Source organism: Saimiri boliviensis, chromosome 13 (genome assembly GCF_048565385.1).
Source record: "Saimiri boliviensis isolate mSaiBol1 chromosome 13, mSaiBol1.pri, whole genome shotgun sequence".
Taxonomy (NCBI): Eukaryota; Metazoa; Chordata; class Mammalia; order Primates; family Cebidae; genus Saimiri; species Saimiri boliviensis.
Genome location: NC_133461.1, coordinates 110,763,126 through 110,787,140, shown reverse-complemented (window position 1 = coordinate 110,787,140; position 24,015 = coordinate 110,763,126). Strand labels below are relative to the sequence as shown.

Sequence of the window (24,015 nt, the reverse complement as noted above, 5' to 3'; positions counted from 1 at the left end):
CCTCTTCACTGCTATATATAGCCTTGCAGAAAACAATCTTGAAAAATATTTGTATAGTATCTTGAATATTTATGATATTGATCCTAAAACGTAATTTATGAGTCAAAAGACAAGAACAATTTTAAGAGTTCTACTAAGAATTCAAAATAAAATACCATGATTTTTATATCCTCAAATAACATGATTAGGAAATTCTAGTTTCTATACAACCTTTTCAATAATACATCTTATTCACCTGTTAAAATCTATGGTAACAAGACAGACAAAAATAATATTCTATTTTTCTTTTTAAATTTGTACTTCTTTGATACACACTGGAGGTAAGCTTTTTTTTTTTTTTTAGATTTTCTTAGTTTATTTTGCTTTGACTATTCTGATATGGAATATGGACATATACTCAAGTAAACATTTTTAAAATGAGTCATTATTAAAGGCAACATATTTTTCCTTAAAATATTTTTGCTCTCTAATTTTATTAGGTAAGTAACCAGAATAGAAATACGAAGAAGAAAATTAGGTGGTATTTATGTCAGCTGTAATGAGAACAACAAAATAGTTAACCATAAGCAACACCGTTACAGGTTGAATTCTGTCCCTTCAAAATTCATAAATTGAGGTCCTCACCCTCAGTGCCTCAGATGGGGACTGTATTTGAAGATAGGGTCCCTGTGGATGAATTTACTTAGGATAAAGTGTTACTGGAATAGAGAGACCTCAATCCAATGATTGTGTCTTTTTAAGAAGGAGAATTTAGACACAGGGACAGACTCACACACAGCGAGAGCTCCTTCTGAGTCTGGAGGCAGAGATGATGGTGGTGTTTCTCCAGCCATGGAATGCCAGAGACTGCCAAAAACAGCAGGGAGCTGGAGCACCATCCTGGGGCAGATCCTCCCTCAGAGCCCCAGGAGGAACCCACCCTGCCAATGACATCTGGATCTCAGACTTCCAGCCTCCAGAACTGGGAGAATGCATTCCTGTTGTTGAGGCAACTGTATGTGGCATTTTGTCAGGGCAACCCTAGCAAGCTAACACAGTTGGCTGGTTTCTGTGTGTGTCTGAAGACAGATTGTGATTTCAAAGGAGAAGAGTGGGTGGTGGCAGGGACTGCACCTTCACAGCGGGGCACGGTGGAGCTCCAGACCACGTTCCCATCTTGCAGGATGCAGGTGATGGACTCGGATCCCTGGGTCTTGACGAAGCCATCGTCACAGTGGAAAGAAACCGAGCTCCCGAGTAGAAACCTGTCACCAAAACGCCGTCCATTTATAGGAATGCCAGGATCATGGCACTCATTCTGACCAAATGCTGAAAAGAAAAGAAGAAAAATATGAAAAAAATATATGAGTATTAATTACATGTATTAAAAAAGAAAAAAATCAGAAGAAACATATAAAGCATTCATATAAGGTATATAATTATATACATTTCAGTTATATCACTTGTAGACAGATAACATTAATAAATAGGCTATCAGTGTCTAGTGAGAAAGAGCAGAGAGATAAATAGATACAACTATCATTTATACAGCAACTTAGGGTTTGAAAAGCACTTTTCATGTGAGCTTAGGAAAAGAGAGAACTGATAAAAAGGTGGGTGGTGGCAAGTATTTGAGTTCAGGATTTCTCTCATTAGAATCCTGATTTTTGTTCTTTTTATGTCAGAGCACTCTGACATTGGGCAGATGACTCTGATGCTCTGAGCCTATCTTTCTTTGCAAAACGAGAGACTATTAAGTTTATATCCCCTAAACTAAAGTAACACTAAATGAAATAATTACTGCCAAATTCTAAGTATAGTGCCTAAGCAAGTAGGCAGTTAATACATCATAATGTAGTATTACTTATATTAATATTCTCTCACTTTATTCCCTCTACAGTCCATTTAAGTACATATTCTTACATAAAATAGGTTTTTAAAATGAGGAACTGAAACCAAGAGAAGTTAGCTGTCATTAAACTTCATTAACGACATACAAGTGCTGTACTTTAATCCTTGGCTCCTGACATCAAATGATTCAGTTGTTTTTACTACACTACCTTGCTGCATGAAAGATCCATAGGTGGGCGAGTGGGTGGGTGGATGGCTGTATAGATGGAAAGAAGAATAGAAGGAAGGGAGGATGACTGAATGGCTGGCTGGATGAATGGAAGGATGAATGGAAAAATGAATAGATGGATGGATGGATAAACGGATGGGTGGATGGATGGATAAATGGGAGAATATGGATGGATGAATGAATGGATGGGTGGGTAGATGGATGAAATAATGGATAAATGGATGAACAAAAGGATGGATGGATGGATGAATGACGGATTAATGGATAGAATGATGGATGAATGAAATAATGGATAGACGGATGGATGGATGGATGGATGGATGGATGGATGCAAGAATAATGGAATAATGGATGGGTGGATGCAAGGATGGATGGAATGATGGAGGAATGGGTGGATGGATGGATGCATGGATAGATGGATGGATGAATGTATGGAAGAATAATGAAATAATAGATGGATACAAGGATGGATGGAATGATGGAAGGATGGATGGATGGATGGATGAATGAATGAATGGATGGATAAATGGAAAACGTGAGAGAAAGAGATGTAGGAGATGAAAGAGAGAGGAGATACAGTCCCTTAGATTAGGAGTAACCAAGCCACCAATATAAATACAGTGATGTATTTAAGTTTTCAGGATAACACTATATAATTTTACTACTCTCATTTTAATAATGATTATAAAACCTCTGAAATACTAGCCTTGAAATGCAACTTCACATACACATAAGAAAAATAAGAACATGTAAGTAAAATGGGAACTTGGATATGTTGACTGTGTGGGCATACTTACTGGTGTAAGTGATGTTGAACCCTCTGCCAGTAGTAGAATGGTCAGACTGAAATTCCAAGCGAACTATATGCCCACTGCTGGCCAGCTGGGAAGGCACTTCATTGCCAGAAAAGGTACCCAGGACAGTTATGTCAGAAATGCCATCATCCTTAACCGCAAGAAAGTCAAACTGAGGCTCTACATCAAAATCATTAAAGATGAGGTGAATTCGACTTCCTGGCTCCGAGATAATCAACCAGACACAGTTCATGTTGTTTCCATATTCCTCTGGATAATTTGGTGAGAGAATGATCCCAGATGATGCCGTAAAGTTGAAGAAACATGAAACTGTGAAGATGCAAATATATTTTCAAACATTTTGGCACATACCCAAAGAACTGCCAGGTGAAACAGATGGCTAAGAACCCGGAAAGGCAATGTATGCTTGCAAACAGCTATGATGATCCAACTATTTTAATATTAGTAACTCTGAACCATAATGTTTTCTCCTTTTCTAATTTGTAAGTCGAATATTTCATTATCTTATAGAGCACAACCAGAACCTATACATAATCAAGCACAAGCTTCGTTCAAAAATGATCCGTTCAAGTTGACCAAAAACATGTGCCAAGTATTATAATTTCTACTTATAACTTTCTGCCTTCAGAAGAGCAAATATTAATATGAAAAAGTATATACTTCCATCATCGGAACAATTCAGTCTGCTCTTCCATGATAACTTTATAATGTATATTTTATGTTTTTCTGTAAGCACATTTCTCCAGTTATTTAAAATTTTATTAGTTACAGGGTAAAGATCAATAAATAAGTAACTTGAAAACACCAGATCATGTTCTAGTTGGATAATATAAACACATTTTGGAAAATTTACTTTTAAGAATGTGTACACAAAATTACACACAGGTACACACACACACACACACACACACACACACACACACACACATAATTTTTGGAGGGAGCAAGTGTTGGATTTATCTCTAGAGTATATTTTGGCTTCTTATTCCACATAGTTTCATACACACTCTTCAGCTATTGCTGTACCTTTTTACAAATGAAAGATTATTTCTTTAAAACTGACTGAGAAGTCCTTTCTACTAGTTAAAATAGTATTCTTAAGAGGAAGAGGACAGCTCTTCAACTGAATTTCAAACCAGTACCAACTCCCATGCTCACATTGGTGAACAACTATGTTAAAGTGTTATACAGCATTATTAAGTCACTAAGGACTCTGGTGATGTCTGATACAACAGATCATCATCAGCTTTTGATGGAAACAATGGTTTATGTGATGACCTTTCTGGTAGGAAACATTCAAGTATGTTTTATCTAGTACATGTAAGAAAATTATAAATTAGTTTTTATTAAATGAAGAAAGCAGGCAAGTTGATGTTCGAGGATGTCCTTGCACGTTTCTGGTAAAGGAAGCACCGAGCTATTCTGACAGCTGCCCTCCCTAAATGGGTGATCTGTGTCTTTCTCCTTTTACCCCCTTGCAAAGCCCTTGCAGGACAGGAGAGAGTCCAGGTCAAGGCACAATACTCACATACACAGCTGGGCTTGTTGCCAGACCACTGGTTGTTCTGCTGACAGGTGATAACTCTCTCCCCCACCAACTCAAAGGCTGCTGGGCATTCAAAGGTGAGTGTATCTCCATGGAGGAAACTGCTGCCCATTCGCTTCCCATAGGCTGGGATTCCAGGATCCCCACACCCTCCCTTTTCAATTTCTGAAAATGGAAAAGCAAATGAATGCTTAAAAAAACATACACAAGGAATATTTTTATCTCTACAACTTAAAAAGTGAACATGTGACTTCTTTTATGCTGAACTATACATTATTTTTTAAACAGTTTCAAAAGGGTATTAAATTGATCGAGTATTTAATTTTAAAAGCCAAAAAAAAGAATGTCATTTCAACTGAAGAGAAAGGTATTTACTTTGTTGTCTTTTAAGGAATACACATGGCTACACAGACATACTGACAACACAAACGCTGCAATTAATCGGAGCATCTTCTGGATACGTCTGATCTTTCGTCTGCAATTCCTACTCCTAAAATGTAAATACCAGTTTTGTTTTCAACTATGTGCTTTTTGCTATAAACAATACAAATAAGATTCTTCATTCCCCACTGAATATTTAAATAGAATCTATTTGAATATTCTTTCCCTAAAATGAATGTTAACAGTCATTTATGAAACAGAATGAATAACTATTTGGTCCATAGAGGAAAACAAAACATTCAGAATCAATCTTTCATTAAAACACCACTGTAATAAAATATGCATCCAAATACACCAAACCTCTAATGTATTTTAAACATTGATCTGTCTCAAATGTTAACTTCACGGAATGCTTCATTGAAATATGTTATCTGTTTATTCATTTAAAAGATTTTTTCTGAGAGCCACTGTGTGTCAGGCCATCTTCTAGGCAATGGACGTAGTGAATAAATGAGACAAAATCCTTGCACACATGGGGCTTTATATGGTTTGGCTGTGTCCCCACCCAATTCTCATTTTGAATTCCCATGTGCTATGGGAGGTATTGAGTGGGAGGTAATTGATCATGGAGGCAGGTTTTTTCCCAAGCTGTTCTCATAATAGTGATTAAGTCTCATGAGATCTGATGGTTTTATCAGGGGGCGTTGCCATATCCAAGTTCTGCCTCTTTGCCTGCCGCCATCCATGTAAGACATGACTTGCTCCTCCTTGCCTTCTGCCATGATTGTGAGACCTCCCCAGCCCTGTGGAACTGTAAGTCCATTAAATCTTTAAATTTTGTAAATTGCCCAGTCTTCGGTATACCTTTATTAGGACTGTAAAACAGACTAATACAGGACTTAAGTTTTGTGGAGAAAAATTTTTAAAAATTATTATTTTTTTTTTTTTTTTGAGACAGGGTCTCATGCTGTTGTCTAGGCTGGAGTGCAGTGATGTGATCACAGCTCACTGCAACCTCCAACTCCTGGGCTCAAATGACGCTCCCATCTCAGGCTCCCAAAAATGAAAGTGATTTGATGACGAGTAATTTAAGACAAGACGGTAGGGTACAGAGAGATGGACAGAGGAGGAGGCAGTGAAGAAAACGCCCTTAAGCAAGATGGGAATCAGTCCTTTGAGAAAGAGTTGTGATCCCAGTGTGCCTGGCAGGGCAGCGAGGGGCAAACGTACAGAGGTGGCATGGAGAGTGAGGGAGGCCCTGCCTGTCGGGCTTCCCGATGGTGCTGAGTCATGCAGGAAGAAGGCTTGCAGAGCTTTGGAGGAGACCTGGTGTCATGTGATTACAGGTTTAAAAGATCCCTCTGCAACACTGGAAGAGCAGAAGCAGGAGAAAAATGAGTTCCAGCAAATTCAGAGTGGTTTCTCTGGACACCTATCCCAAAATGCACTGGTTTTACTGTTAGAATTGTTCATGGGCTTGCACTTCGTTATCTTGCAGGGGCCAAGAGCAAGTTCCAATTTCTGTCTTTTTGTTGTCGTCGTTTTTGTTTTTGTAATCTACTTCTTTTTAAAAATTTTTACATAGGTTTTGGGGGAACAGATGGTATTTGGTTACAAGAATAAGTTCTTTGGTGATACTTTGTAGAATTTTGGTGCACTCATCACCCAAGCAGCATACATGAACCCAATGTGTAGCCTCCGATCCCGCCTCCCCTTCCCACCCTTTCTGAGTCCTCAAGGTCTGCTGTATCACTCTTTTGCCTTTGCGTCCTTATAGCTTAGCTCCCACTTATGAGTGAGAAAAGACAATGTTTGATTTTCCAATCCTGAGTTACTTCAGTTAGAATAATAGTCTCCAGTCCCACAAAGGTTGCTTTGAATGCCATTAACTCATTCTTAGTAGGATTGAGTAGTATTCCACTGTATATGTATACCACAGTTTCTTTATCCACTCATTGATGGGCATTTGGGTTAGTTCACATTTTTGCAATTGCAAATTGTGATGCTATAAACATGTATGTGCAAGGATCTTTTTAATAACCTAACCACTTTCTAATTAAGCTGTCAGTTTTTGGAAAGTTTGCAGAAGTGACTCAGAACTGAATTTCTGGATGGTTTGAAGGTCTGCCGTGAGGGATATAGAAACACTCAGAGGTTAAGCCAGATATGTTGCATTCTAAAAGAGAAACTTTACCTCTCAGTGTCTGGGAATGTCAAAGAAGTGAAGTTTGCATACATTATCACACTAGTATCAAGACATTAAATACATAGGATATCACCACTTTCTGCGAAGAAGAATAGCATGCACACAAAATGCAGGTGCTTGGTTGAGGTTCAATGTATGCTTCACATCTCAGGCTACCAAGCAAAGATAATCCTTACAGGGTCAGGTCTATGAAAGTGAAATGTTCCTAATGCAAAACAAGCCAAAGAAAGCTACAGAGAACACTTTTGCTTAAAGATAGTTTTTAGAGTTTAAGTTGTTGAACGTAAGTTGAACAGGGCTGGGAATGGATTTACTTAAACTTAATACTTGGGATTCCTTGAACGAGCATGTGTCACTGAAACTGACAAAGTTAACTCAGAATCCTGCATGGTTTATAATGAAAAGGGCTCTTGTTTGATGTGGGCTTTCTGTTGGGAAGCTGAGCTGGGCACCGAGGGTCCTGGCACAGGACCAGGCACCAGATTCGGTTTTGAATCCCCAGTGTGTGCTGGGCCACTGTGATAAACTTACTCTCATCAAGGCTCAGTGTTCACAATATAAGCCTCCTCCTTCCTTCCTCAAAGGGTGGCCATGAGAATTAAAGAATGAAATTCATGGAAAGTACGTGCCATATTGCACTGGAAAGATAATTATTGCTATGATTATCAGCAAACCTTAAACGTTTCATTCTGCCTCAGTGATAATAAAGTTTACAATTTCTCCATAGAGTCAAATAAATCACGACATTTTCGGATACTATTTTTATATTAATTAACACAGGGAGCTCTACTGTGCAGGGGTCTCAGAAATGAAATAAGGGTGAGGGTCTTTTTGCTTTCCATGCTGAGGGTCAGGAGAATCCTGTGGTTCCCCAGTCCCACCAAAGAAGCTGGCGTTTGTTTATCCTGATGTATGGCTACTGCTGGCCACGGAGAACCTGTGTTGAACACATCCCTTATCAGGCATTAGGCACCGATCAGTAACTATCAAAGTAGCACGGTCCAAAATCAGGAGGTTTGTGTATTTCACCTAACTCTTGTTCTTTAGTTGTAGAAGAAATATAAGCATGTTTCATGATTACGCCAGTGTGCTTCATTTGGGGGAATTACTTTGTGATATTTTGCATTCTTGACCTCTTACACACTGAGTGGGACTACTGCCTCCAAATTATGGTGAGAAGATTCACACAGGTTTTAGAATTTTATTTGAGGGTCCTGTCACCTTCAGGTAGAGTAGAAAATGAGTAAGATACTATTAACATTGATACGCTATGTGCATCAAATCTCCTTCTCTGTATAATCAGGATGGTCTCGATCTCTTGACCTTGTGATCCACCTGCCTCGGTCTCCCAACGTTACTCTTTTTTGTTTTTTTGAGACGGAGTCTTGCTCTGTCGTCAGGCTGCAGTGCACTGGAGCAATCTTGGCTCACTGCAACCTCCACCTCCTGGGTTCAAGCAATTCTTTCGCCTCAGCCTCCCGAGGAGCTGGGACCACAGGCGCGTGCCACCACGTCCAGCTAATTTTTGTATTTTTAGTAGAGACAGGGTTTCACCATGTTGTCCAGGATGGTCTCGATCTCTTGACCTCATGATCCACCCTCCTCGGCCCCGCAAAGTGCTGGGATTACGGGAGTGAGCCACCATGCCTGGCCTCTGTATAATCAAACGTAAGATGTCAGACATGACTTTGACTTGTTTTCTTAGAAACAAACACTGTGGCTGGACGTGGCAGCTCACACCTGTAGTCCCGGCACTCTGGAAGGTCGAGGTGGGAGGGTTACCTGAGGTCATGAGTTGGAGACCAGCCTGGCTAACATGGTGAAACCCTATCTCTACTAAAAATAGAAAACTTAGCTGGGTGTGGTGGTGCATGCCTGTAGTCCCAGCTACTGTGGAGGCTGAAGCAGGAGAACTGCTTGAACCAGGGAAGTGTAGATTGCAGTGAGTCAAGATCATGACATGGCACTTCAGCCTGAGTGACAAAGCAAGACTCCATCAAACAAAGCAGCAGCAGCAGCAAAAGGAAGGGAAACAAACAGTATGGTTTAAGATCAGTCAAAATACTGATGCCTCTAAAGCTAAATAATAACAAAAAATAAAATGCTGTTCAAAGTATCTCTTACAAATTACTGAACTAGAAAGAAGATTTGATAATGAAGGGGCCCAAGGAAAATATTGTTTTAGGATCATTCTGAAGAGCTTAAATAGTCCAATTACAAATACTGTCACATGTCTCTCTCTTCCGCAAAATACATCACACAGAAATGGTGTCTGTTGTTCTAGCTGTCTTCCCAGACATGCCATGTTGCGTCTTGCTCAGGTTCTCACCCTTCACCGTCTACCCTTGTTTGCCATCGTTGATGCTGTTGGGATCATCTCACTGCTCGCCATGCTGCATCCCATTTCTTGTGCTGCAGTCAAAATAATGTCCCAAATTCTGATCCTAAAGATGACCCTACCTTGCTTGAAAGTTCTCTGGTGACCGACTTCATTCTTAGTCCAGATCCTATCTAGGACTCAGGAAGCCCTGTGTGATGTGAACATTGCTGTCTTCCCTGGCGGTTATTTCATGACATCTTTTCTGGAATTTCACAATCCAGGCATCCTATGATTTCTTTTAGTCCCTGAGGTTGTCTCCCGTCTCCACCTTTGCACCTGCTGTGAACATTTAGTCCACTCCTTCCTCTGCTGTCTCACTGAATCCACGCACCTCTGACATCCTAATGCAGTCCACACTTGCTTGGGGATGGTCTGTACTCTATGTGTCTCTAAAACCACTCTCTTTCCTGCTGGAAGACTTGCCACTCTGCATTATATTTACTTTGTGTGCTTTACTGTAAGCCCTGGCAGGGTCTTCCTTGGTGACTGTTAAATCTGCAGCACCTATTCCAGGAGTCAACACACAACAGATGCTTTTCAAAATCATTGTTCTTACTAAACTTTGCAATTTAGTAATTTTTATTCTCATTCACATTTATATTTTAATTGACAAATAAAAATTGTATGTACTGATCTACAGCACGTTAGTATGAAATATGTATACCTATCATAATGGCTAACTGAAGCTACTTAATACATGCATTACCTTACATATTTTTAAATTTTTTTCCTGAGAACACCTATACTCTTAGTAATTTTCAAGAACATAATACATTATTATTAAGTGCAGTCACCATGTTGTATAATAGTTCTCTTTAACTTATTTATATGCTGCATTTATTTATTTGAGATGGAGCCTTGCTCTGCTGTCCAAGCTGTGGCATGATCTCAACTCACTGTAAGCGGACCTACGATGGAGTTTTAAACACCCAATTTCTACATAAGAACATATTTGGTATATACTTGAATTTCAAAAAGGGTTGAGAACAAAGCAGAAAGGCATAAGACATAATTGTGCCTTCAGAAGCATAGTTAGCATGCTTGCTTGTTTTCTTGTATGCAGTCAACCATGGGTGTCCCAGGGGCTACATGGAAACATGACCAGGAAGTTCCCTGGTCCTTCAGATTCTGCTGCAGTCACATCCTCTATTAACACTGTCTCTCATGACGATGGCAGGTCAGACAGGGCAGGGCTGTGCACGGACACTGGACAACTAGTGCAGAACTCGCTCAGTCTACACTGCTGTGTGTTCTTTGTTCTCTGTCACCTGTCTCCACAAGTAGATGAGAAATCCAAGAATGACAGCTTGATCAGGTTATTTCTACTCCCCTCCAAAACCACTTGTGAAAATTCTTCGTATAAGGGCACTCAATGAATCAAACTAAATTCTAAAATTATGTTCAACCATAGTCATGTATATGAAGAGCAATTTCTCTAAATCTCACTAGATGACTATTGGATTATATAAGCTAATATCCCTGAATTTTAGTGAGAATGATTTACCAAGAGTTTAAATCATACCACATTCTGCTCCCATAGTTGTGCAAATTTATTCTAGACAGCGTAATAAAATTTCTGTTTGACATATGAAATAGACTCAGTTGCTGCAGTCTTTGTTACCATGAAGAGTTCATTTAGATTCTTCAAGTTATCCCAGAATTGATGTACTATGATGACATTCCGTAAGTAAGAGGGGCTTTTAAATTCCATACGGGTTGCCACTGGATTGCAATTAATATTCTGCAGAAACCACTTAGCTATACCTGTTCAGGAAATATTTCTTAAAAATAGTGGAAAACGTTTAGCTGTTAGACACCTAACTTTTTATCTCTCTAAATAGCAGACCAAACCTCGTCTCACCTGTGTAAGATATTTACACAACTTCTTATATGTTTATTTGTATAAAAGCAATGTTGTCTAGCTTGTATGTCTAGCTTTTTCCTCATGTGCTATTTGACTGCCATCTATATTCCGCTTAGGGCTTAAAAATTTTAAACACGAGCTAAATAATGTGTGTTCCAGAGCAACCATGACTACTCCATGTGGTAAGAACTAACAGATTAAAATGGCCCCCAAATCAGCACCATGCTTCCATTTTCTGGTTGAAGAGAGAGTGACTAAAAGCAACAGCTTCCTGTGCAAGTGATCACATTGTGCCTGCTCTTAGATTAATTCTCATTTATTTTCCCTGAGGCTTTCACTCAGAAATCTCTAAAACAATTGATTTATTTTCATCATCTTTGGGAAACAAGATTGCAGCAAATGAATGGGAATCTACTGATTCTGGTTTTGGATGGAGTGTCAGAAGGTTTCCACACGGTGTGGATGTGGCACACGCTCTTGGCATTACGGAAAACCGCACAACAAAGCACAGCCTGGCACCTGGACAGATGTGGAGCCGCCAAAGACTAGGCCCTTGTCCATCACTATCAGTAACATAAACCCAGAAACTAGCAGATTGCTATTGCAGCGGCCTGTGTTTGTTAAACTGATGTGTCATTGGGCTTTATTACGGTGTTCTGGGGAAATTGTGCTGTGTACATGAAATACTGTATTTGCTTATCATACAAGTGTGCTTTGTTTGGTTAAAACAAAAATGAGATGATTTCAAAGGTGCAGTTAAAAGCTAAGATGAGGCGGAATTACGCCTGCTGTTTTTCTTTCCTTCTTGTGGCCTCAGCGTGAAATGCTGGACTCTGGAAATTCAGGCTATAAGTAACCACAGCAATGAACTGTCTCTCCAACTCATCTCTCTTGTCTCATGGAGACTATCAGGGTATACCTCTTCAAACTCATTTATAGCACTGTCCAAATTATTTATCACTCCTGTTGGAATTCAGAATTTTGGTTTTGGTACTGCCTAGAAAACTACGAGACTGGACCTCAGAGAGCACTTACTATGAAAACAGCAATTTTATTCAAGATATTGGTCAGCTGCAATCATGGGGTCATATTTATTTGGTCGAATTCCCTGACAGTCCCGCTGATCTAGTAACCTGATTTGAGTATAAAAGAGGATTGATTTTGAGTGTAAGATTCAGATCCAACAGTGTCCTGTGTCTCAGCTCAAGGGGTCTGTCTGCCATAACATGCACGATAATGAGATACAAGCATTCCAGTGACACCACTGCCCCGCAGCAGAAGAATATACCTCCACATCACAGGGCACCTTCAGTGAATTTCCAGATTGAGGATCAGACAGACACAGGATTCCACAAACAAATGCCAGACCGTATGAGGAAATGAGAAGAATGAGTCATTTTAAACGATGTATTTTTTTCATTTTTGATATTATAGATTTGTTTGAAAGACATAGAAAAAGAATACAAGAGCAAAGCTAATAGCGAAAAGCACTTCAGAATAAATGACAGGTATGAATAATGCAATTTTACTTTCCAGAATTAATTAGCGGACACTTAGTTCTGGGAAATCGTTTTGCTATAGTGTTATTTTTCATTTATATTATACTCAAGGCATACCAATATTTAATGCTCTGCTGTGTGTGTTGCCATCGTTTAAAGCTGAAACGCCAGTGATAAATCTCACGGAGGTCGAGGCTTCCCAACGATGACACAAGCTGCGCTGTTCTCTAATTCTTAACTCAGCAGGAACTCAAATTTCTGCCTTAGCAGGTGACACATTTCTGTGCCTAAGTGGTCATCCTCACAGAGGGATCCTATTAGTCCTACAATCTGCACCGACCAGATGCTCCAGCTTTATTCTCAAGTTCAGGCTCACTGTAAACTTTAAAAATAAAACTAACTCCACTGTCGTTTCTAAAACGAGTAAATGAAAACGAAGGATGAAGGTCCTGTTCACCAGATGAACAAAATAGGGATAAAAATGTACTAATCTAGAATTTCTGTTTCCAAGTAATAAAAATACACACATTTATTTTTAAATAGGCATATGTATTGATTTTTAATTAAAAAACTATATGTATTTGTGACTGCATATTGGGAGGAGGATATTCAAGTAACCCTCAGCTATAAGAAATTCTGGAATCTGGAAAATCCCATGTCTGGTCAACTGCTGTAGATTCATGACCCCTTTTATCAACAGGATTGACAAATGAATACCAAAAAAGGTGGAGAAATAATTCAGATTAGTTTAGTCACCTACAAGTTTCTAAGAAATATCACATGTTCTTATTGAATACCAAATAGCCAACATCTCAAGGAAAAAAATCTGCATATCCAGATTCATTGAAAGAAATAATCTTCATCAATACAGTTTTTCATAAATTCTTTTATTTCCCTGCTACTTCTACATCATAGTCTGGAAGCAGGATAGCAAACTGAGAAACAAGGACTCTAGAAATAGGTCCTATTTTAGGTCGAATCTCAGTAACACGCATAACCTATGCGACTTCCTGTGAGTTCCTGTGAGTTGTCTGAATTACCTGTTTGTCTAATCATGGATAATATTCATCCCCATAAAGAGCCAATGCATGAAGATTCAATGCAAAGAGCTTAAGTAATGCCTGATGTATATTAAGTTCTATCTCTTTGCTATTACTAATATTGTCATTGATACTATTTTTAATTTCATTAGTTGGGAAGTCATTCCACTTCAGAAATGCCAAACTCAGTCCCCAAAATCATTTGATAAAAGTCCTTAAAAGATGCAGCTACTCTATGGTATTTCTCGAGAAACATATAACTCCAGTCTAACCATGAGAAAAGCATCAGGTCAATACCATCTGAGGAACAGTCTACACAATACCAACGAGCACTCTTCAAAACGCCCAAGGCCATCAAACCAAGGAAAGGCAGTAACAACTGAGAGGGACCAGGTGAGGCAGGACGATTAACTCAGGGTAGATATGGGTAATTCCCGGGACAGGAAGAGGACATTAGGTTAATTTTTTAAAAGCCATGGAAATTTGAATAAAGTATGACCTTCGGTTAATAATGTTTCCATGTTGTGATTAATGTACTTAGGAGTATAAAATATTAACAACAGGGAAACTAGCTGTGGGGTGGACAGAAATGCTCTGTACTATCTTTGCTGTGGGTAACACCCTCCATGGGCACTGAGGAAGAACTGTCCAGACCCCAGGCACAATTAGTGCTTGAAGAATATCTTACAGTGTTATTACTCAGCTATTTCCTTTCTAGAATCCTTTATACATAATCATTTATTAGTTTATGGAATTAGTGCCTGAAGTATAACTTACCGCTTACATATATCTAGCTTACATAATCATACTTAATACATCTATCTAGCATACTTAGTTCCATATAATCTTTCTATATAATCATATAGGTACCGTCGTCGGAGCTGTACTGACACATTTAGTGCTGATTTATAGAATCCTTCTATATAACCATGTAGCAGTTTGTAGTAGGAATGCCGAAAGCAGTCACAGAACAGAAGCAGTACATGGGAAAACAGCCAGACCAGGACGAGAACCAAAGACCCAGGCGGCGGCGGCCCTGCCTGAAAGGGCACACGCTGTATGGCAGGCTTGGAGCAAATGCCTCTCCTCCTGATAAAGGAGTTGTAGTACCTCACAATCAGTTCCTGTGGAAAGTCAGCCTCAGGCCTGAGATCCTGGAAGTAACCGAGGGAGAAGAACCTCTCTGGTGTGACCAGTCACAGCGGCTGTACACCTTGTCAGACTTTTCTCACTTCTGTGCTAGTTCAAATCATCCTCCCATAAATATCGTTAAGAGAAGAGCACAAGTCTGTCAGCTCTCACTACGTTGGCTTACAGAATCCTTCTATTAGAAATCCTTTGAACTCTCCAGACCCCAGATAAGAAGTGTTGCACACGACACCTGTTGCACACAACCCATCTCCTTGCCTTGGTGACCTAATGCGGGTAGACCCTTTTTCTGTGCACAACCCTCTACTACTACCCAAGGCACAGCCCCCTACTGCGCATGGCCCACCTCTCTGCCCACGTGACATAATGGGGTGGCCCCCTCGCTTGTATTTCACGTGATCATGTATGCCCTATTACTAAGCCTATAGATGATGACCTCACTCACGACCCTGCCCCCTGCTTGTACCTAATAAATACAGATGCTCCTGGGCACATGGGGGTCACTGATCTCCACTCACAGGTGGTGTGGCCCCCCGAGTCCAGATGCTCTTCACCAGTTCTTCAGTGTCCTGTCTCTTTCGTTCTCAGATCCTGCACCTAAGCACAGCATAAGGGACACCCCACAAGCCTGTGGGGCCAATAGCCCTACATTTGCAACTTTTCTATAAACTTGAAACAAATTTAAAATTAAAAATTTTAATTTTGAAAAAAGGAGTAAGTGTTGTTTCTAATTGTCTACTATTGTTTTGGTTACAAATTTGTCAAATTGTAAAATGTTGGGTCTCCATACTTTTCTCATGCTTGAAATGATTCAAGGCATAGGTTATAGAGTACTAAGATTCTGAACCTTCTATTACTTTCACCATTATGTGCATAGATTGAAAAGATTCCTTAAACACATAAAAACAGTACATGTTTACACTCCAATATATAAATATATATATAAAGATAAGAAAAATGCTTCCCGTGATTGAGAATAATCACTCTGGTTTCTCTTGGTCCAGTTATCTAATAATCAGAATTTATCATATACTAAAGAGACTAATACTACCTATTTGTAGTTTTCTTCTGTGCTGTAAATTATTAAAAAAAAGAAAAAGACACTAAAACGGTGCAAAGTTTTACAGTGGTAATGGTCATTTTGTTACAATATCTTAAAACAATAAAGCTTCATTTGCCGATTCTATGCTCATTTTTAGTATGAAAAAATGCAAATTGTATCTTTAAGATGTTATGAAATTGGTAGGCAATTTCCTTTCTTAAACTCATAATACAAGACAATTGAAACCAAGTGTAGAGGAAAATGTATAGCCATAAAAAGTATAAACGGTGGTGGTCTTCAGGGACTGGACTCAGGGATTGGCCAGGGGTTATGCAGAAGGACAGATTTGGATATAGGATGAGAAGGATGGGAGCCACACACACAACAGACAGCTATTACATACGATACAGGTTATAATTAACAAAAGATAAACATCATTCTCTACCTGACTAAGGGCTACATTATTTTATTTACTCGAAAGAAAGAGTAGAGGAGTTCTCACTACGAAAATAACAATTTTGTAGACTCTAGTAATATCAAACCATTCAAGTTAATATTTAGCCTGTTTATCATGTCTTAATCCCCAAGATTAAAAAAAGCCTCCGATTTCTAAATGATAGATTCTACAAATTTATTTTTTTAATTTAATTTTATCATTTATTTATGTATTTATTTTGACACAGTGTCTTGCTCTGTCACCCAGGCTGGAGTCCAGTGGCATGATCTTAGCTCACTGCAACCTCCACCTCCTGAGTTCCCCCAATTGTCCTGTCTAAGTCTCCCAAGTAGCTGGACTGCAGGTGCAAGACACCATGCCCAGCTAATTTTTGTATTTTTAGTAGAGAAAGGATTTTACCATATTGGTCAGTCTGGTCTCAAACTTCTGACTTCAGGTGATCCAACCAGTTTGGCCTCCCAAAGTGCTGAGACTGCAGTCTCAGCTGCCAGCCTGACTCTACAGAGGTCTTAGAGCAGATTCTATCATCTACAACTAACCACCCTTCCCATGACTAGATGGGGATGTAACCGCCAGAGTCACTCTCCTCTGCACCAGTGTTTCATTCCTTTGAAACTTTGTTTCACTTATTTTCAGTATTGTTGCCTCTCATTATGAAGGGGCTGCAATTTCCTCAAAGGCTGGAGTCACACTTAGCCATTCAGTATTGTTGATAGCACACAATTCTGGGGACCTCATCAATATTCAGTCAATAATTTGGGGTTTGTTGAGGGGGTTGGAAAAAATGAACCACAAGTTAAATCTGAAAGAGGAACCGAGATTCTTGGTTGTGGGGCCACTTTCTAGAACGTGTTTTTCCACTCACTTTTCCCAAAATGCTTACTGAAATTATCTTTTAAAAATATCATGTGCCCATCAGTAATTCTTACAAAGGAGTCTGTTTGAAAGCACTTTAAAAAAGTATACTACTAAAGAAATCTGTTTAAGGAAAAAAACAGAAGACAGAAGACAAAACAGTAAATTTTGAAAAACAGCATGTTACAATAGGGCTAGACCATGCTCCATCTTTTGGGAATCATGTGTGAAAAAAATTAATTCTTTCAAATCTATTTTTGATGCACTTTTCTGATGCCAATGATTTTACGTCTTTTTCACTGTCTTAGTCCCCTTGTGCTGTGACAACAGAATACCACAGACTGGGTGGTGTATAAAGAGCAGAGACATATGTCTCATGGTTCTAGATGCTGGGAAGACCAAGATAAAGGCAGTGGCAACAAGGCTGGTGTCTGATGAGAGCTGCTCTCTGCTTCCAAGATAGTGCCTTGAATTCTGTGTCCTCCAGAAAGAGGGACACTGTGTCCACAGGCAGCAGAAGGAGAAGGGCAGAAGTGGGGGATTCCCTTTGTTAAGCGCCTTACCAAGGGCCCGAGCTCTTAGTACTATCAAATTGGCAACACCTGAATTTTACAGGGGACAATTTCAAACCACAGCACCAGTCAGTCTAGTTGTACAGTCCTTCAAGATTTAAAAAAATAATTAAACAGATGAAATTATTTTTGGTTCACTTGTTAGTCATCCCAGTTCAGCAATATTTTTAAAGAATCAGTTTAATTAAAGAATGAATCAGGTACCACAAATTTTATCAAGTCTAAATGAACAATTTAATGGGTTTAATTTAATCTGATGAATTTGAATAAACTTAATAGTCATGTATCCAACACCAAAACCATGCTATGGAGCCTTCTCATTCCTCCAACATTTCCTCCATACCAATTTTCAGTCAACTTTCTCCCTTTCCTGGCAACCAGTAATCTGATTTCTGTCACCATAGCTTTCCCTCTTCCAGAATTTCGAATCAATGGAATCATAGGGTGCATACATTTTTGTGTGTGGTTTCTTTCACTGAGTATAATGACTCTGTGATTCATCTGTTTGGTTTCCGGTATCAGTAGTTACGACCTGCTCGTTGCTCAGTGCTTCTCCACTGTGTGGCTTTGCCTCCACTTGTCTACCTTATCACCAGCTGATGGGCATTTGGGTTGTTTCCAGTTTGGGGCTATTATGAAGAAAGTCTTATGAATGTTCCAGCACAGGTCTTTGTGTAGAAATGTGTTTTTATTTCACTTGGGTGAACACTTAGGAGTGAAACTGTTGAGTCACAGAATAGCCATATACTTTTTGGTTAATGGATATGCCCTCAGTGACCTTCACTCTCCTCACAACTGGGATGGTGGCAGTTACCTACCCTAGCCCTAGAGCACCCATCCCTTCTGTTTAGACAAATGAATTGAGGTCCTCAAATAACCAGACACCTCAATTATTTAACTATTTTTGGATACTTACAAAATCAGAAAAGATGTGCACTACCAGTTTTCCTTGTTGGTATAAAAGCAATCTCTCCAAGGTCTTCTGGAGCATTTTTTTAAAAATTTTACCTCTGTTTAAAAATTATTTCTTTTATTTTCAAAGCACTCATTCTTCAACTATAAATATGGGCACACATTTATCAGTATAAGAAGCTCATTTGTATCCAAGAGAATGATGAAATACTCCACAGTTCCATTAGAATTCATCATATTTGTTTGCAAAAGCCAGACATTGCTTAGTTTAGTCTATTTATGTTGAATACAATTGGACATAATAATCTCTGATTAGAAAACTTAAGGAACCATTGAGTAGTTCATACATTGCCCAATTACTGCATTCATTGAGAGTGTACCAAGCAAACATACCACTAAGTTGCACATATAGTCTGGGTTTTTATTTACTGTTTGTATGTGAATATGTGTAAATTAATGATCGTCCCTTAGGTTACATAGATTTTAAAAAGTTAAAAAATTATTTGGCTATTATTCTTGTAGTTTTTGTAATTCTACTTAGCAAAACGATAAAATTTGATGCCAAAAATGTAACCCCAGTATCACAATTTGAACACAAAATCTTTCTTCTTTATTCAGATATAGAAAAAAAATTGTAGGTTTTATAATTATACAATGATCTTACTTACTTTGTCGTTTCTATCAGGATGGGACTATCCTTGATTATCAGGTCAACTGTCAAGGAACCGCAGTGCTTGTATTCAAGGAACCTTTACTTGACTTAATAATGGCCCAAGAGTAGTGAAACTGGAATACTGGTAACATTCTATTTTTTTTTTTTTTTTTTTTTTTGAGACGGAGTTTCGCTCTGGTTACCCAGGCTGAAGTGCAACAGTGCGATCTCAGCTCACTGCAACCTCCGCCTCCTGGGTTCAGGCAATTCTCCTGCCTCAGCCTCCTGAGAAGCTGGGATTACAGGCACGCGCCACCATGCCCAGCTAATTTTTTCTATTTTTAGTAGACATGGGGTTTCACCATGTTGACCAGGATGATCTCGATCTCCTGACCTCATGATCCACCTGCCTTGGCCTCCCAAAGTGCTGGGAGTACAGGCGTGAGCCACCACGCCTGGCCCATTCTATTTTTCTTTAATATTATTTTATTTGAAACAGGGTCTTGCTCTATTGCCCAGGCTGGGTGCCATGACGGCTCACTCACTGCATTATCAGGCTCCTGGGCTCAAGTGATCTTTTGACCTCTGCCTCTTGAGTGGATGGGACAACAGGTATATGTTTTAACAGCTAATTGTTTTATTTTACTTTTGTAGAGACAGGGGTCTCACTATGTTGACCTGGCTGGTTCCGAGTCCTGGGCTCAAGCAATCCTCCTGCCCCAGCCTTCCAAAGTGCCACCATGCTTGTCCCACTTTATCCTTAGTCATTGCTGTTAATCTCTTACCGTGCTAGTATATCAATTAAACTTTATCCTAAGTATGTATGCACAGAAAAAGCATAATACATAGGGTTTGGTTTCAGGCATCCACTGGGGACTTAGAGCTTGTCTCCTCTGGTTTAGGGAAACCCCTGTATGTTGAAAATGCCCTGTCCCAGCAGCAGGGAGCCCAGAGTTTTCATTATCCTGCTGTTGTTGTTAGTGCATTCTGCCTTCGATAAAAACATCAAAAAAAAATCTGGCTAGGTTCAAGTACACACTTCCTCTCTTTTTATCCAAAAGACAGCAAATTTAACCAAAGTAAATTCCAACACCTTGATTCATGTATATTGACATTGAGGTAACTTGTTAGAATCAAACTGACCAACGATGACCACAAAAGATTTTAGTATCTATCATCTCTAAGAGGTGAGCAATGAAATCTGCATTGCATTTCCCACTAGAATAAAAGGGGTTTTATCTCGAGTGAACTTGTGCCTCTGTGAGCCAAAAACATGGGTCTATAGACAATCAGAAAGAGTGAAAAATATTCTGAAAATATTCTTGATAATCTGTGAAAATACAAAAAAGTAAAACAGACTATCTCATGAATTAACTTATACTTGATAATGTTTTCCAAATTTCTATTTTTCTATCCGTAATGTTTTCCTTTAAAGAACAGTAAATACAAAGTCAGGACACGTGAGGACCTCTATTAGAATCAGAATTTCCTTCTCAGTAATATACACACTGCTCAGAAAAACTTCAACCCACAGTTCACAGAAGTTAAATGATTTCTTGATCATCAATTTTAAGTACCAGAGGTTATTTTGTTCCATAGATTATGTAACATACAGCAAACATGAGATTCATGGACACTTGAAACACCCCTTTTGAATCTAATTTCGCTTGACTTCTCTAACTTTGCTTTAAAAAAAAAAAAAAAAAAACAGGACCATCACTTTTCAAATCAATTAATGGAAAAGGAAGCTGGAGACTGTCCACCTGCTCTTTCTCTCAATTGCCTCCTCTCCTCCTTCAATGTCATCTTAAGTGACTTCTCCTTATTAAACATTAGGCGGATGAAGATGCAAGGCAGTATAATTTTTATTTATGTTTTTATTTCTTGACACAACCGGTTTCAAGGTGAGATGCTCTAATTAACTTTTTAAAACCTTGCCAACTTACTTTATTTTTCTTGCATTAGAAACCACTAAGTCAAATTATTGTGCTAAACTCTGTAGTTTACTAAAGTGTATGCTTAATATAAAGTAATTGGCACTAAGTTATATTTAATGGGTTGTGTACAGTTAGTTATCTCATGTTCCCAATCACTGAACGTATTAATCCATTTTCATACCACTATAAAGAACTGCTCAAGACTGGGCAATTTATAAAGGAAAGAGGTTTAACTGACTCACAGTTCAGCATGGCTAGGGAGGCCTCAGGGAATTTACAATCATGGTGGAGGGTGAAGGAGAAGCAAGGCACCTTTTTCACAAGGCAGCAGGAAGGAGAATGAACACAGGAAGAACTCCCAAACACTTACAAAAACTAACCCATCTTGTGAGAACTCAGTCAGGATCGGGAGAGCAGCACACAGGAAACCACCCCCATGATTCAATTACCTCTACTTGTTCACTCCCTTGATACATCAGGATTAAGGGGATCCTAGGGACTACAGTTCAAGTTGAGATTTTGGGTGTGAACCCAGTCAAACCGTATCAATGAATAAGCATAAAAAGAACTGTTGAGATTATATTGTGCTGTGGGATTTTCAAGGCCAGCCTACTTCATGGCAAACCACAAAATGACACAAAATGGTATCAGAAGCACAAACTGAAGACCTGGAAATGAATCAGTACCAATTTTTCTTCAAGTCAAAACATCTCATAATAAGATGACCCAGTCCTGATTTAATAATAACTATAAGCAATCCTAAAAATTTAACAATATTGATTCCACAATTCCCACAGAATTTTTGAAATATTTAAAATGAACAATTTCACAAAAGATGAAAATATTTAATAAAGATGAAGTAAAAAGAATCTTTTCAATCAATACTATTTGTCTGAAAATACTAATTAAAAAAAAACTTTTCAATCAATACTATTTGTCTGGAAACACTATTTCAAATGTAGAAGATCTGAAACAATCTATTCGACCACACTCTGCAAAGCTAGTGTTCATACAGTGATCCCATAAAAATAATGATCTTTATTAACCTACCATTAACTCACCTTTTATCAACTTTTTCAAACTCCAAGGAAATGTCAAAGTGTTTAATTTTTATCAGGCTAATAATAAGCTATCTGGATCAAATTCAGAAATGAAACAAGAGACTCTTAAAAACCCTCTCCGGAAGACTAATTGCTTCTAGCAGAGGAGGTGTTTGCCTGTCAAATTGATTGCTGTCAATGTGCAATGTTAGCATCTGTCTATGAACTCAGCTGATAATGCACAGGGCTGACCAGTTTCCTTGGAGAAACAGGAATTAATAAGGTAAAGACAATTTGAATTTTAGAAAGTGGAATTAATCTTTACTTAATTCAAGAACATAGCAACTTTGTCAAATTGCATTACCTGGTTTATAGCAGCTACCATTTCTTATATCTGAATTTAGTTACAAAATAGTTATTATTCTCACAGCACCTGAAATTTTGAAATTAAGTAGATTTTAAATTATCATATAGGTTTTACAAGTTCTAAGTTTCAACTAAATGGCTGGAAACCTAAAAATGATATTTGAATTATGTAGAATGGATTTCCTTGACTCTCAAACACTCTAGGAAGAGGGACCTTAAAAGTCGCTTTTTACAAACAAACAAACAAACAAACTGCATGCAGAACTGCTTCCTGATTCAGAGTTGAATGACCAGGCCCTCAAGAGAAGCGTAACTTCGGTAGCTTATGCAAATAATAAAATTACAGTAGAAATTTTGTCAGAAGCTGGGCTTTAAAGAAATGGCACTAGAAATGAAACTTTCAAGAATATTAAATCACCCCAAACCGTTCATATTAAGAATATTTTACCAAAGAAAGGATGAAAATAACGGGGGAGGCAAAAGACTTTCACAGCAACACACTTAAAAGAGTGACCATGTCAAATGTCACCAAACTAAAAATTTAGAAAAACTGTATGTAAGAGTTCACCATTAATGAGGATGGAAATTAATACAGCCACCATTAAAAGTGGCATGCAGCTTTCTTAAAAAAGAACTATCATACGACCCAGCCACCCCGCTACTGGGTATATACCCGACAGAAATGAAACTGGCATATGGAAGAGATAACTGCACTTTCATGTTCATTCAAAGATCATTCACAATAGCCAAGATATGGAAAGAACCTAAGTGTCCATAGACAGATGAATAATTATAAAAATAGAAAATACTACTCAATCATAAAAAAGAAAGAAACCCTCTCATTTGCAGCAACATGGATGAGCCTGGAGGATACTTCGTTATGTGAAGTGAGCCAGGCACAGAAAGAAAACAACAACATCATCTCACTCTTAGGCAGATCCTCAGAAAGCTGATCACATAGGAGCAGAGATAGAATGGTGATTACCAGAGACTGGGGGAGGCAGGAGGGCAGGGATGGGGAGAGAAGAGGTGCAGGGTCTCGGGAGGACAATGAGGGGAAGAAATGAGTCAACAGGTGCAGGGTCTCAGGAGGACAGGGATGGGGAGAGATGAGTTAACAGGTGCCGGGTCTCAGGAGGACGGTGGGGGTAAGAGATGAGTTAACAGGTGCAGGGTCTTGGAGGACATGCGGGGAGAGATGAGGAGGACAGGGATGGGGAGAGATGAGTTAACAGGTGCAGGA

At 38.8% G+C, this 24,015-nt stretch overlaps 1 protein-coding gene across 3 annotated transcripts in view; it reads right to left on the bottom strand.

Moving 5' to 3' along the window:
• CSMD1 (CUB and Sushi multiple domains 1) overlaps positions 1-24,015 on the bottom strand; it is a 2,098,967-nt gene that overhangs the window by 498,189 nt on the left and 1,576,763 nt on the right. For all 3 annotated transcript variants that reach the window (XM_003940706.3, XM_074384178.1, XM_074384179.1), the window contains 3 exons: positions 4,403-4,585; positions 2,857-3,183; positions 1,114-1,308 (listed from right to left, as the gene is read on the bottom strand). In XM_003940706.3, coding sequence (XP_003940755.2) covers positions 1,114-1,308; positions 2,857-3,183; positions 4,403-4,585 — 705 coding nt within the window. The remainder of the gene's footprint in view (positions 1-1,113; positions 1,309-2,856; positions 3,184-4,402; positions 4,586-24,015) is intronic.